The 15,471-nt window shown below is 36.9% G+C and overlaps 2 protein-coding genes across 2 annotated transcripts in view; one reads left to right on the forward strand and one right to left on the reverse strand.

Moving 5' to 3' along the window:
* Positions 1-15,471, reverse strand: part of LOC311296162 (coagulation factor XIII B chain-like) — a 409,206-nt gene that overhangs the window by 362,603 nt on the left and 31,132 nt on the right. The window lies entirely within an intron of this gene.
* Positions 1-15,471, forward strand: part of p3h2 (prolyl 3-hydroxylase 2) — a 51,538-nt gene that overhangs the window by 33,212 nt on the left and 2,855 nt on the right. The window contains exons 2-14 of the mRNA XM_084417815.1: positions 1,734-1,886; positions 3,236-3,425; positions 5,531-5,662; positions 6,336-6,463; positions 9,295-9,384; positions 10,087-10,127; positions 10,200-10,291; positions 11,946-12,073; positions 12,228-12,323; positions 12,701-12,851; positions 13,545-13,662; positions 14,109-14,184; positions 14,265-14,405. Of these exons, the coding sequence (XP_084273941.1) occupies positions 1,734-1,886; positions 3,236-3,425; positions 5,531-5,662; positions 6,336-6,463; positions 9,295-9,384; positions 10,087-10,127; positions 10,200-10,291; positions 11,946-12,073; positions 12,228-12,323; positions 12,701-12,851; positions 13,545-13,662; positions 14,109-14,184; positions 14,265-14,405 (1,536 nt within the window). The remainder of the gene's footprint in view (positions 1-1,733; positions 1,887-3,235; positions 3,426-5,530; positions 5,663-6,335; positions 6,464-9,294; positions 9,385-10,086; positions 10,128-10,199; positions 10,292-11,945; positions 12,074-12,227; positions 12,324-12,700; positions 12,852-13,544; positions 13,663-14,108; positions 14,185-14,264; positions 14,406-15,471) is intronic.

The following is a 15,471-nucleotide window of genomic DNA, read 5'->3' on the forward strand; positions in this document are numbered from 1 at the left end:
ACCTCTTGTGAACTCTTTGGTAACTGTTCAGTGACGATTACAGGATTTGTCAGGGCATGAGGATTTTTTGATAGCTTACTGTACCGCATGTGGGCTAAACTGGCCAGGTGACTGAACACCACAGTCGGATCAGAGGGGCCAAGCCTGGGATCTGACCTGCTTAGGAAGAAAATCAGACAGGTCAGCATTTGGATGGGCAACAAATATACCCCCCATATCCAATCAGGGTCTTTGCAATCCATTCGCAATGGGGACACGAGAGTGCGTGTGGACGAGGGGGTGGTAGAAAGAAGACACAGGAATGCAGTCGACGCCAGCTTGCTCTTTGGCCTTTCAGAGGTAACCAAGCATATCCTCCTAAGCTTTTAGCCTCCCTGCCTCATTCCGTAGCAGATAAAAGACCAAACCTTGGCTGAGTCTCAAAAGAGAAGGAAAAAAGAGGCGGTTGATTCAGGATCATCCTTTCTACTGTGCATTGGTCCATCTATGGTTGTATCTGGAGACATCAGAAGCTACATAACATTGTACTAAAGGTGCAGTCACATTATAAAAATTACGTCAAATTTTCATTTGCAAAAAAGGTCCACTGTCTATTATCAATAGTGTAGGGATGTATGTTGCACAGTAAGTCACTTTCAAACGAAGAAGCTTTCATATTGCATGAACAATTCCAGATTGCGTGTATTTCTATTGAAATGACTGGATGACTGAAAATGCAAGATTCGATTCGTTTTACGAAATGGTAAATGTGATCACACCATGGTCTCTCAAAGTTCACACAAATGAAAATTTTGTCATCACTGTCTCATTTCGTTGCGAACTTGCCTGACTTAACTTTCTTCTGTGGAACACAAAAGGAGATATTTTGAGAAATATCTAAGCTGCTCTTTTACACACAACAATAGCAAATAGTGACCAAAGGATGCTTTATAAAGAATAATAAACAACCATATAATGTGGTCCATGGAACTTGTTTGAGAATGTTTTGTTGAAAGATATGCAAAAGTGAAACCAAGATCAGTTTGAGCCTAAAAGTGTCTTGAGGTTGATAGCCCTCTGGTGTATTTTGTGATTTGTTGTAGTACATTCCAGAAGATCCATGCAATACTGTTGTTGTTTTTCTTCTGTGAAATCATCAACTTTGTCATTGTTTTGTAATGAGTCATTAAGTATAAACTTAAAACAGAGTTTTTTTCATATAATATATTGATCCTGTGAAGGATTAAAGAAACAGATGACAATCCAAGATCTGCCGAACAGATTTGAGGTCTGCAGTTCATAAAAGCTGAAAAATAACAGCTGATGGCTTCTGTCAACTTGTTTTGACTTTTTTTCTTCTAGTAATATTATTGATCAAAAAAGAGCCTTTTAGAGGCCAAGATGAGCATGACTTCTGAAAGGACCAGTTCAGACCAGAATACATTTTTATGCTTGTCCGAACTGGTAATACCATGTTGTTCTATGTTGTTTAACAGGGTTTCTATTAACTCTGATAATGATTTGTCATGTAGTTGTGGTACATAGTTGTCTCTTTTATTACTAGAAGACCATGATGTGGTAATTTCTTACATATAATTGCATTTGGGACATGATCTCGCAATTTCAACTTGTATTTGACATATTGGCAATGTAATTTCTCAATATTTGAATAGTACATTTCAAAATTGCGACAAGAAAGGGCCTCCAGAGTTCATTTCTTAAAAACGTTTCTGTGTTCTCTTTGTTTGAAACAGCTTGGGCAACTGGACAAAGCTGTGTCTGCTGCTCATACGTATTTCCAGGCCAACCCTGAGCATGTGGAGATGGGCGAGGATCTGGAGCAGTACAAAGCCCAGAGGGGTGTAAAAGAGGAACACTTCATTGACCGGGAATCCCGCCCACATCAAGTGAGTGGCTGTCAACACCAGTTACTAGTGATGCACCGAAATCTTTTGCACTGTTTTCTTTTACCCAAAATACGAAAGCAAAAGGAAACTTGATTTAATAGTCAATGCTTAAATAAAAATTGAGTTTATAAAAAATGAATTGCATTTAAATTCAACTTTTTTATTGATATATTAATCTGTTGTTGAAATATAAACATTTAAATTGTGGCTGTAATAAAAACTTGAATTAGCCTGGAAATCCAGACTTAAATCTAAAAGATTAATGGTCTGGCCTCGACTAAGGAAAATCGGCCAGCTCGAGGGGCGGCACCAAGCATGCGTTTGAAAATCTCACTGCACGCAATTGGATAACATTACGACCAATCACAAACCACATATGCTTAGCTACCAGCGGAGCGAACTGGTAGATTAGACTCTTGCCGTATCCGGTCGGCAAAACAGCAAAAACGTCCTTCTTGCAAAGGAACGATTCGAGCGGCGTCTTCTGTTCCTGTTTTAGATAAAAAGCCAAGTCTAACTCGTTCATTGTAGCGGCCAAAGCCGTTTCAAACAACTGGTATTCATCCATAGCCATCTTGCAATGTTTACTAATGACTTCGACGTCGCAGCGCTGTCGTCATCTGTTTAGCTCGCCTCTGGCCCGCCTATTTCAGATAACCCGATGTGATTGGTGAAGCTCAGATCGAGGGGCATATTTAATGAGCATCATTACTTGACACCAGAGTAACTCGCGGAGCAAAAAAAAAAAAAAGTCTGAATTACCAGGGTAAACTTGAATGGCTTTCCTAGGGTAAATGTAACGTTACGTGACATTGTTTACTTGCTGATTTACTGACGTCTTGCCGCGGTTGAAACACCGATTGAGTGATTACGTGATAAGTTGTTTCGTCCAACATACCTTCTGATGTTCATTCATGTTCACGTCATGCTATAACTTGTAGTAAAGAGGAAGAGATGGTAGGTTCACGTGCAAGCATCTACAGTGATCTGCTACACCACATTAAACAGTGACATTTATTGTTTGAATTGACAGAATTGACATATAAAAATGAACAATAAACGATTATTGGATGGCAGGCATGCTACATTCAAGTTTAGTGAAGTTTTTCTCACGCATTAACTGTGCACAGCATAGACTAAAAGATTTCGGTTCATCAGAATGAAGATTGGTTTAAAAACGTCAAATGTGTTTCAGCTGAAACCAAAAATTGTTTATTCATTTTTTTTCGGTTGGCAGAATTATGGTTACCAATTACGCCACTGCTTGATGTTTCTTAAACCTGCAAAAACACCCTACAAGGCCTGAAACACCAAGTTCGGTATCATGAAGTGCATCTTTGTATTTACAGAGAGCCTTTTTTGCTGGGGTGAAGCTGTACGACAAAGGCAACTACGAAAAGTCTGTGACGCTCTTTGAAGAGGCTCTGACCGAGTATTATCGTGCAGATGTGGAGTGTCGGGCTCTCTGTGAAGGGCCGCTGCACTTCGAGGAGCAGGATCATGTCTTGTACAAATACAACCTCTACGAGCTAATCTCAGGTACAGATGCTTTTGTACTCAAAGCTTTCCTGCTTCCTCTTAATGTGGTAAAGCTATCATCTGCGGTCTTGAGAAGAATCTGGGAATTTTCCGTTTTCAAGTGGTTCTTTGGGACTTTCCATTGTGGATATCATGTCTTCAGAGCTATTTGTGTTTCCAGAAATGGAGATCTTCCCGTTCTCTGACCTCTGCATAAGTCGTTTCTTAGTAGGCAGTTTTTCCTGCAGTACAATCTGTTATTGTTGTGTCTGACAGGCAGTTCATGATAGTATAACATGGTAGTACAAGCTTTTCAACTTGAAAAGCTTCTTTGGATCAAAGATGAATCCAGTGGGGTTTTTTTGTTTTTTTTGTTTTAAAATAATTGATCAATACTGAACCAGCTCATTTTAACTTTAGCTCTTGAAGTTACACTGGGAAAACAGGCTTATGTCTGATAAACATGCAAAACACAAGCCATGTTTTGTCTGCATTGCATTCTTGCTCAAACCAGACTACTGTTTTGAAATTCAGCAGTCCAGCTGAGATTTAACGTTAATCAAAGTGATTTTATATATTAATGTTTAGTTTATCTGTGTTTGTTTTCATCATTGACAATAATCAGAAATGTTTCTTGTGCATCAAATCATAATATCAGACTGATTTGTGAAGGATCATGTGACACTGAATACTGGAGTAATGATGCTGAAAACTCAGCTTTGATAACAGGAACATATTAAAACATATTCAAATAGAAACAGTCATTTTTAAATTGTAATAATATTCTAATCAAATAAATGCAGCCTTGTTGAGCAGAGAGACTTCAAAAACAATAAAAAAATCTTACTGGCCTCAAAGCTTTTGAACGGTAGTGTATTTCATTTATCATATTTTCTTTGATCATATTCATATACCCAGTTATTGACAGAACTCACCATTCTAGCTGCTTGTAACTCTTCAATTTCAGGAAAACTGCTGCAATATTAGTGTGAAGGGCACCAATATAACTAATGGACATCTTTTAATCATGTGAAAGAGACAGTGTACATAAAAGTCAAACGGGGAGTCATAATTCACCAACACTTATATCATAAAATCCCCCCTTTATTTGGCTTATAAAACAATGCATTAAGCTGCCATAACAGTTCTTAATTATTGCTGATGGCATCTGTTGATTTAAGGAAGGATGTGAAAAACTCTAGCATGATTGACATGGATTTATGGCCTAAATGTGCAAAACATTTTGAGAAAGATTGAAGAATTGGCCAGTCGTGAGAGGACTTGTTCTTCACAGGATTTGTCAGTGTTTTTGACGTTAGCTTCAGGGGGTTTTGTGCATGATGGCATATCTCAGAGTTCAGCAAGGAATCTTCAGAATGATGTCACTGACATTTTCTGTTCATTCGCTGATTTATTGTACATGTGATGATGCCCATTTGAGAGCGTGTTTGTATGTTTTTCATACAACTCGGTTTTCTACAACTAAGGACTCATTATCTTATAGGTATTTTAAAGCAGATGGGCTGGGCTTCTTCATCATTTTCATGTTTTTTTTAGGTTATTATTGTTAAATTTACAAAAGAAGTCTAGCGCGAGTTACATGCCTTTGTGCATACATGAATAGACTGACAAAAAAGCGTCTCCATCCCATAATATGCTTGTTAAACCTGTTTTTGATAGATGCTCTTACTCATCTTTTTAATTTGTGAATCTGTTCCCACTTTTATGTGGGAACAATCTGTCTACTACCCTATCATAAAAGACCAACTCGCTCTTTAAAGTGAGTGTAAAGTCTTCTCAGCTCTTTAATTTAATCTTCAACCTTGAAGTACACCAGAACCTCAACCACTTCGACATCTTTGATATGATCCCAGTTAAATGATCTCACTCCATTACACATTTTGGGAGAAGATCACATCTCAACTACATCAACCACGATTACAGTGTGTTATTAAGCCATTAAATCCCGCCTCAATGCCCTGTTTCTGTTTTTCCACAAGAAATAGTATATAGTTCAAATTCAGCATCTGTATGTGTTGAAACTGGTTCAAGATGGACAATATAAACTGGCTAGTGGCCCCAATTTGAACTTGAGACCCTAAATCATGTTGTACTTTGCTTTCCAGATCATTACACACAGGTTCTTCACTGCGAGCACGAGTGTGTCCGAGATTTGGCCACCCGCCCCGGTCGCCTATCGCCCATGGAAAACTACCTGCCATTGCATTACGACTACCTGCAGTTTGCTTATTTCCAAGGTAAACTCCCATATATGTCAAAACTGGCTTGAATGATTCCAAATATGTACCTGACCCCCAATTCTCTTCTTGGACCTTTTACTCAGGATAGAAGATATTGGCAATAATACTACTGACTTCCATCAGTCAAATTGTACAAATAGTCCGTATTGGAAAGAAAAATGTCAGTGGTTATTATAATCAACTAAAAGCACCTTGAAAATAATGTTGAATTGACAAAACCTCATTAATCATGAAATTACTCTCTAAAGGAGAAGGAGAGTCTCATAAATACTTCAGTCTTGATTGATTTCTTCTTGGAAACGTCAAAGCTGAACTTTTCACTCCTACCTTAAGGAAAAGAGCTCTGATATGAGAAATTGTACTTTTACAGACACTTATTGTTCATAAAATGGTAAGTTATGCAGGTGTGTGTACAAATGGCGTCTCTGTTGCGTGTCTCAAAGCCTTGTTTCCACTCGCTCAGCCCTGTGGAGTTTGTTCCATTGTGGTCACTGGCCTGGAATGCAAATGTTTCCGAGCGCGTAGGTCTGCAAAAGGGAAATAAACGTGACTGTGGGAAAAGATGACTCCAAAGAATCACAGGATGAATAATCTCCCAGATGAGCCAAGAAACAGAGCCCTGGTGGCTTCATTAACACTTAATAACTGTTTCTGTTTTCTGTGTGTTCAGCTGGGAGGAATGAAGAGGCTCTGGAGTGCGCATTGACTTACCTGTTATTCCACGAAGGCGAAGAGTTCATGACTGAGAATGTGGAGTATTACAGGGAGGTGCTGGGACATGATGGCCAGCCTCGTAAGGTGAGACGCAGCGGTGCAACATGCAGAAAAAACTTAACACAGGAAATGTCACACAGAGGGGACCCCTGCAGACCCTCATTGACTGTCAAACTCAATAAGGCTCTTAAATATCAGTTCATTTGACCTTTTTATGTCATGGCAAGGTTATTTCAGGTTGTAAAATGTCATGTAGTGTGACTCCTTAAATATATATATATATATATATATATATATATATATATATATATATATATATATATATATATATATATATATATATTTAAGGACAATTCATGATATTTGTAAAAAAAAAATATATATATATATTTTTTTTTAATTGGTACATTCACCTATGTTATTTTAGTATTGTTAATATACTATTATAATTTTTTATTAACATTTTGAACATTTTATTTTCTATTTTAATTTCAAAGTTTTAGTAATTTTCTTTTTAGTTTTTTGTCATTTCTATTATTATTATTTTTAAATGCCTACAGTATATAGTTTTTATTACTTTTGATTTCAGTTTTAGTTATTTTAGTACAAGTTAAAATAAATAAAAATGATAAATGCTACCTTGACAACTAGCTAAAATAAGATAAGTTTAAGTTTTATATATATATAATGAAGACTTCAAATGCAAAAGCCTCTAAGTGCCATCTGAAATTTTTTCTTCTAAAATGAGCATTTTTATCAAGCTTGTATGTTTAAGTTCAGTAATTTCACTTTAATGACAATTAATGGATCATTTTCATTGTCATTAAAGTGAAATTACTGAACATAAACATACAAGCTTGATAAAAATGATCATTCTAAAAGAAAATTTCAGATGGCACTTAGAGGCTTTTGCATCTTAAGTCTTCATATATATATATATATATATATATATATATATATATATATATATTCTTTTATTTCTGTTATTTTTATGCTGAGAAATTTTAAAGTGAGTGGACCTTGGTGAAAGCAATGCCTACTCTCAATTTTACAATTAAGATCAGTTAAATGTGATTTATTGTCAGCCGAAAGTTTTTTGAAAACAATGGAATCCATTCATAAATAAAATAACCAATGAACAGAATAAGATCAATTAACAAAAATAAATAATCATAGGCAGAGCTCCATAATAATAGCACATTAGCGATTTGGCGAACGGTCCCGTGTGTATCTATAGCTTCGAAGGTTTCTATTTACAATATGTTTTTTGCATCGAGCAATGTAGCCAATCACAGACATGTCCGTTGATTTCTTGAACGCAATAGCCAATGAGATATGTTGACGGTGGAATTTACTCACCGCTCAAAGCCGAGTTCGGTGCCGAGTTCGGCCTGTTCGCAAATCCTCTCATTATAACAGAGTGTAGACGTTACGTTAACAAGAGATTCATTGTGCAGTGTAGACCGCTTCATTGATTATAACGGAACTTCGGGAGATTGTGCTATCGCGGTGATGAGCAGCTTTTTAGTCGCGCTTTCTAGGCGATATTTAATCAGTTCAGAATTTGAAAAAAGCTTTTGTTTGTTGGGTACAAATATGATACTTTTTACTTGATGGTCGCACCATATGGCATTTTTAAGGTCATTAAAGATGGCATAAAATAAAAATCACCCACTCATCCTACTTCCGTTACATCGCAACTTTAAATTGAAACTTTTCTTGAAAATGGCTTTAACATTTTTTCAAAACCATATGAATACAAAGAGATAATTTCTAAGACCATGACACTTTTTTTTTTTTTTTTAAGTAAATTTTTTCTTTTCTTTTTCTTGGACACTCCTGTTTGTCATTGATGCCATTCGACATGGGCAGTTACGATACTTAAGGGCAACTGATCTACTGTTTACTGACTAATAACTTTACATTTATTGTCATCGATGGGTCTTCTTAGATAATACATTTAATTTACAATTTTTTTCCCTTTAGTTTAGCTTGTCTATGAAGTAACCTACCCATACACTAGCAACCCATGGAGCAAGTTTGGGTTCATAACAGTGATAGTTCTTGGATCGTCGTTTGCAGCATTTGAAGATCCAGATCATCTTCCTGGTCCAGATCTATTATGAAATCACTTGAGCAAACTCGTTGACCAAGGGCAGACTGCAGAGATTGGCAGAAGGCTATATGCGCATAAACACATTGTAACAATCATGTCCCTTAAGTGAGTTTGGTATTTGAGATGTACAGTAGTGGCTGCACGCACTCTTGAACCATCAAAAGAGTTTTTCCTCGGAAAGTCTGAAAGCTATTAGCACTGTAAAAGGCACATAAGTTTGTTAAGTCAAGAGCCAAAGGGCTTGAATGTGTCTTTCAATGCAAGATCTTTAGTTCATAGCTCATAACAATCGAGTACATTCTTTTCCAGAGTGTTTCCATCTAACTGGCTTGCTGCCATGTCTGATTGCCCGATTTCTAGTCCCTCTGGAACCTTGTTAACCCTCCGCCGAGATACTGTGCTGACAGCACAGTCTTTTCGTACAGGCCAGAAAAGTTTCACCGAAACACCGCAGAGCTCCCTGAAACAATTTGCGAGCTGTTTGCATTCGGATAACACGAAGCCGCAAATGCTACCAATGTAACTCTTTTCCCCCAAAAGCAACTCTTCCCTCAACCACACTTAGAAGCAGCAGACTTTGCTCTAGTTATATCAAGCTGCTTTAAACGAGTGCCTGTGACTGCTAATAAAAAGTCCTGGAGAATGCCAAGAGAAATCGCTCAGGTTTATTTCAGACTGAGATATGCCATACATCCCCCATTGACTTGATTGATCGCAAACAAGATGCTTGAGGGCCGTAATCTTCAACCTTCCCCAATTAGGAAATGCAATCAGTCTCGCTATGCTTTTTATGCCACAGGAAGCTGAACAGTACCTAAGGCGACACAAACAGGAGTCAGACCTGCTCCTCATGGGCAGCAATAACATTGGAGTGGCCTATACTGAAGGGGTAAGTTCACAGAATGAGCCAGAAATGGTTTCTTAAATTATTTTCTTCTATGCCAGTTTAATATGCAGACATGTATACGCAAGTCATTTGTAGGTTGATTTCTCCCAAAAAAATTACCAACTTAAAAAAATACTACAGGCAAATGTATTAGTTTTTCTCGAATTATATTTATGGCTTGGTTCAAATCTTGACATGGATTTTTTTTATTTATTATATTAATATGTTCATTGGGGCTCACTCACTAAAGCCAGTTAATTTTTGTATTGGGAGCGTTATTTGCTTTAAGCCGAACTTAGCCAACAGCTTTAAACCATGATTTTCCGATTTGACCAATATAAAAATGCACTTTAAATGAATAACATTGTCGTTTCACTTTTTTCAAAACAATGCTGTTTGTTTCATCACCCCGATCTGTTTGTCCAACCAATCAAAGAACGGGGATGCCGGTTTGAAAACACATCATAAAATAGTTCAAATGTACCATGTAGACATAGGGAATGGGCCGTAACAGTAAACAAGACATGTTTCAAACATGTAACAGCTGGGAGAGGGAACAGGTGCACCTGCAAGATTTGAGATTAAAAACCAACCTACATCGCCCCCTTGTGGTGGGATCATCGAACAAGCCCATCTGTCATCATGAATCCATAGCTCTTCATATTCAGAAGGTGTTTAATGGATGCTTTTGATGTTTCTCTTCAGAGCTACTGGAGCAGTTCAGGCGGTAGAGAAGATGTTAACAGGTAGGCGTTCTTCTTACTGACCTGATAAATCATAATGAGAATCATCCTTATGTCTTGAATATGTGTCTTTAGGATTCCTTCTGGTACCGATGGCTGGATGGACTATGTGCCGATATCAGCAAAGAGAAATGTCACAATGTCTTTGTTACAAGAGCTGCGGGAAGGTGATGTTTACCGATTTTAAATGATCTGGACCTTAAAGGACAAGTTCGGTATTTTACACTTAAAGGGATAGTTCACTTTGAAATTAATTTTTGATATGTTTTAGCTTACCTCAAGGGCATCCAAGATGTAGGTGTCTTTGTTTCCGCAGTAGTTTCAATTTTGATATTTTTAGGTCAAACCGTTCTTGTCTGTCAGTCATATAATGCAGGTCGATGGTCACTGGCTCAAAACACAAGCACAGAGTCCAAATTAAAACAATTCCCCACGTCCAAATGAAACAATTCCCCATCGTAAGTACACATTGATGGCCTAAGACACGAAACGAGCGGTTTGTGTGAGAAAACGAACAGAATTTATATCGTTGTTATCTCTTGAAAACAGCACACGTCCAAATGATCTGACGGCGCGGGCGGGTATAGATATATACATAGATGTCGCCTTGGCTACGGTTTCGTTCCAATGAACTGCAGTAGCGAAGGCGACATCTAGTGTATACATCTATACCCGCCAGCGGGCGGGTATAGATATATACACTAGATGTCGCTTGGCTACGGTTTCGTTCCAATGAACTGCAGTAGCCAAGGCCAACGCCTATTAAACGTGTGCACGAGAGAGCATGCACGAGCTAATCATAGCTTACATTAACTTTTACTAGCAGTGATTTTAAATGGATTTCTCCAAATAGCATGCCAAACTTTACCTGTCGAGTAGAAACTTCGCGACTGAGGCATCAGTGGGAAGCCCAACCTGTGTTTTGAGCGCACGCCATCGTGTGAATCGTGTGCACGAGCACGTACGACGGCCTTACGTAAACATATCACCAGAATGATTGACACTTAGGAGGACCAATAGTCTTGATGATCCACCCGGAAAAAGAAAATCCTCCGCTATACCTTTAAGATTGAAATTTGAACACATGCTTCTGGGCCGAGAATTTTCGGTTTCTGTGGTAGCACCCCCCCACCTCCACAATGGCTGCATAGGTGCACTGGAACAATCCTTCCTAAAACACATTCAACTTTCGTTTACAAAGACGTGAAACTCACCGAGTGGTCAGGGGTGTTCACTGATATGCTCACACAAAAATCGCTGCAAAAGATGCTTTCCAACAGGTTTTATCATAGTTTTTGTCCAACTCCATTGACTTGTATTGGATGTGCTGTGAGGTACGGTATTACTCCACCGCCGGAAACGGAAATGGTCGGGCGTAGCAGCATGTGTCCAAATTTCAGTCTTAACCGTTCTATTTCATCAGAAACGATCTGAAAACAGGGCTTTAAGTGTAAAATACCGAACTTGTCCTTTAAATAACAGGCGAGATAAAGCTGCACACCATAAAAAATAACTTGGAAAAAAATGCAAAAAGGAGACCGAAAATAGTCTTGAATTAAGAAAGCAGTTCATCCAAATATGAATATCATTTGCTTCATGAAGCTCTTTTCCACACATTGACAGTTTTAAGTGACAATATCATAGAAACCTCAAAGCATTAAAAAAAATGATAAAAAAAGTTGATTGTTTTCAATGATCCACACAAATTGGACCAACATACTGGTTACAATATACTGGTTCAGCACTTTTCCGTTACTATTTCAAGATGTTTTCCCATTTTTATTGGTTATTAAAAGTAAACTTGTGTTCATCTGTGTATAGGAGGTCCATTGCTGTATGAGAATGTAAGACTTGTACAAAACTCCCACACCTTGAATGGAAGTCAGAGGGTGCTTCTTGATGATGTCATCAGTGAGGACCAGTGCTCCGAGCTCAAACATCTGGCGCACGTGAGTGTATTTCCACTATTGGTGCTTGTTTGACCTAATAAGCATGTGCCATATATCACTGTACTTCTTTATAGTAGTATTTTATGTCATATGACTTTACAATTAAAGGCTGTAATTGTAGTTGGAAGTATTATATGAATATTTTATTTGGCAGAGTGTCACTGCAGCTGGCGACGGTTACAAGGGGAAAATGTCTCCTCACACGCCCAATGAGAAATTTGAAGGGGCGACAGTACTGAAAACATTGAAGGTAAGACCTTCCTTAGTTTTTAACAGTGACTGATATTTGTGTTTATAAATAGCGTACCACATTTTAGCTTGATTGCTAGTGACGTATATAAACGGCTTCACAAACAAGAAAAAATGTAGGGCGGGACTTGATTTTGTTCATCAGGAATTGGTTGGATGGTTGTGGTTTGCTATTGGGCGATCTCATGTGAGTGACAGGTTGATAAATCATTTATAATAAATACTGGAATATTCCATAAAAAAAAAAGAAAAAGAATTGTTTATTTTGATTTCATGTCGACTTTAATCATCTTGTGTATGTTTTGTTTGGACAGGCATGAATAATTAAAACAGTCCTGAGTGTAACAATAATTAATTATTCATTATTTAACTTTGCAGTACGGCTATGAGGGACGTGTTCTTTTAAAAAGTGCCCGCCTCTTTTATGATGTCAGCGAGAAGGCCAGGCGGATAATTGAGTCGTACTTCATGCTAAACTCCACTCTGCATTTCTCATACACACATCTGGTGTGTAGGACTGCCATATCTGGTATGGTTTCAGCTCTCAGTTTCTACCTCAGATTAAACCACAGTTTGATCACTTGTGTAAGAGTATACTACACATTGCATCATGAATTATGTTTATATTCGTATACTAAAGTTTAGTATATGTACATATATATAATGTATTATATTATGTTTGTACTGTATGTAATACAGTATGTAATATTTATTTTAATTGATATTTATTTATATAAATTGATTTATAATATTTGTTATATTTATATAGTATAGATTACTTGTAATATATCTTGTATGTATTTATTTATTTATATATATAATTTTTTATTTACAATTTGTATTTATTGCTTTATTATGTGTCTATTTATATATAGTATATATTTATTATTATAATTATTATATATAGTATATAATATTATTTATTTATTTATATATATATATATATTAGGGGTGTCAAGCAGAGAAAAATTACCCCCTATTGTGTTAAATGAGAAAAGCATCAAATAGACATTACAAAAAGTAGCTGTAGAAATAATATATATTTTATTTTATTCAACATTGAATTTATCACACATAAAACTTTTAGGCTTCAACGGCTTCAATATTGTAATTTTAGGCTATATATATATATATATATATATATATATATATATATATATATATATATATATATATATATGTTTTATTTATTTATTAATTTGTTATTTAAATATTTTACTAGGTCAGCAGGACTACAGAAACGACCTCAGTCATCCGATACATGCTGACAACTGTCTTCTGGACCCAGAAGCGAATGAGTGCTGGAAAGAGCCGCCCGCTTACACCTACCGAGACTACAGGTAAGAGGAAGTGTTAAAACTGCTTTAAACCCCTCAGAATTATATGTAGTTGTACTACAAGCTGACTGTGAGCCTGATTGATTGTATTTAGTGGTCATTTAAAAAAGTTTTACATTAAGAAAGTCTCCATCTTATTTTTAACATAAGAATAAGCACGGCCAACTGCAACTTGAATGTGTCTGGCTTCCAGACTCATTCACTTCCAGTACAAAAACGGCCCGTTATGCTGCTTAATATTGAAAACTGGTATTTCTTATATTATTTTAATTTATGATCATAATCATCAACACTGGTTTATCATGCAAATAGTTTTACAGTTTACTGCACTTTTTGTTATTATTCTAGTTATTTACCTATCAGGTAATGAATTGTAAGTCTCGCTTCTGCATTAAAAAATAAGATAAATGAAATTGTAATTATCTTTCCCCTTTTTTTCCATCCTTCAGTGCCCTGCTGTATCTGAACGGTGATTTTGATGGCGGAGAATTCATCTTTACAGAAATGGATGCCAAAACTGTCACTGTAAGGAAAAATAACTGCATTTTGCTCCTCTGTCACCTCAGGTAGAGTTTAGTGTTTAAAAGCTCTGTTTCCTGTCGCAGGCGTCAGTGAAGCCCCGGTGCGGGCGGATGGTCGGGTTCTCATCTGGCGGTGAGAATCCACACGGTGTGCGGGCGGTCACTAGGGGGCAGAGATGTGCCGTGGCACTATGGTTCACTTTAGACCCCCTCTACAGAGAGCTGGTGAGAAACCTTGTTCGTTTGTGATAGAGATTACATTTACTTTTAATAATGCTTACTATATGAATATGAACATGAACATGGTTGCATATTGTTGTTCAGGTCACTAAATCTTTATGTAGTTGGAAATTTAGTGGAATTTTCCATTGTATCAGGCACAAATCCCGAGCCACAGTTGCCCACCGATACAGAAGTGATATAGCCACCTGTGAATGTTGTCAAACCACCAAACCACTTCCTGTTCTCACAATACAGAAACATGATGCCCCTTTGTGTTCATATACACGCGTTTCTAAGCCCTTTGGCCTGGAGTATTTCTTTACGTGTCAGGGAACCCTAACCACTTAAATTGAATACATAACTGAATTGTACCTCATATGACTACGATACACTATTATAGGGGTCATATTACAAGAAATTCTAATTTTCCTGTTTTTTTTAATTTATTAAACTGGGCATTGTACTATGAAAACTTCTGTAAGAGACCATTTATAAAAACGGAAGACTTCTGATGTTAAAAAAAAAAAAAAATATATATATATATATGCCTGAACATCAGTGATGAGGTGATGAAATAATAAGTTAATATATATATATACTAAAACCTCACTAAAAACTGCTGTAGATACTCCTGTTTTGAAGAAATCAGGGCCTCATTCATGAAACACAAGTGTAGCGAATTTTTGTGCAAATTGTTTGTAAAGCCGTTCTGAAGTAAAATTTTCTGATTCATGGAAGTGTTCGCATTTTCTAAATTTTGGTTCGAAAGAAATTTGCGCCTGCTCCCGACCATGTGTAAATCTGAATGTTTTGTGTCCTTTAAGGCAAACTAATGACACTGCATTTTGATAACACTATGTAACAATAATATTTCATGAGTTTGTTTGCCCATATAGCTTGGTAATGTTAAACTATTAAGGTTGCTGTCCACAGTGGAGGGGCTCGAGAAAGCGGCTTGTATTCCAGGCATTATTAAAGCTTGGATGAAATGGATGGGTGCTTGTCATTTTTTTCTCGTCATCGAGAGTTGACATTTTTTCACTTTTGGGTAAAACGCAACGCTGGTCAC

This window comes from Rutilus rutilus (assembly GCF_951802725.1).
Source record: "Rutilus rutilus genome assembly, chromosome: 8".
Taxonomy (NCBI): domain Eukaryota; kingdom Metazoa; phylum Chordata; class Actinopteri; order Cypriniformes; family Leuciscidae; genus Rutilus; species Rutilus rutilus.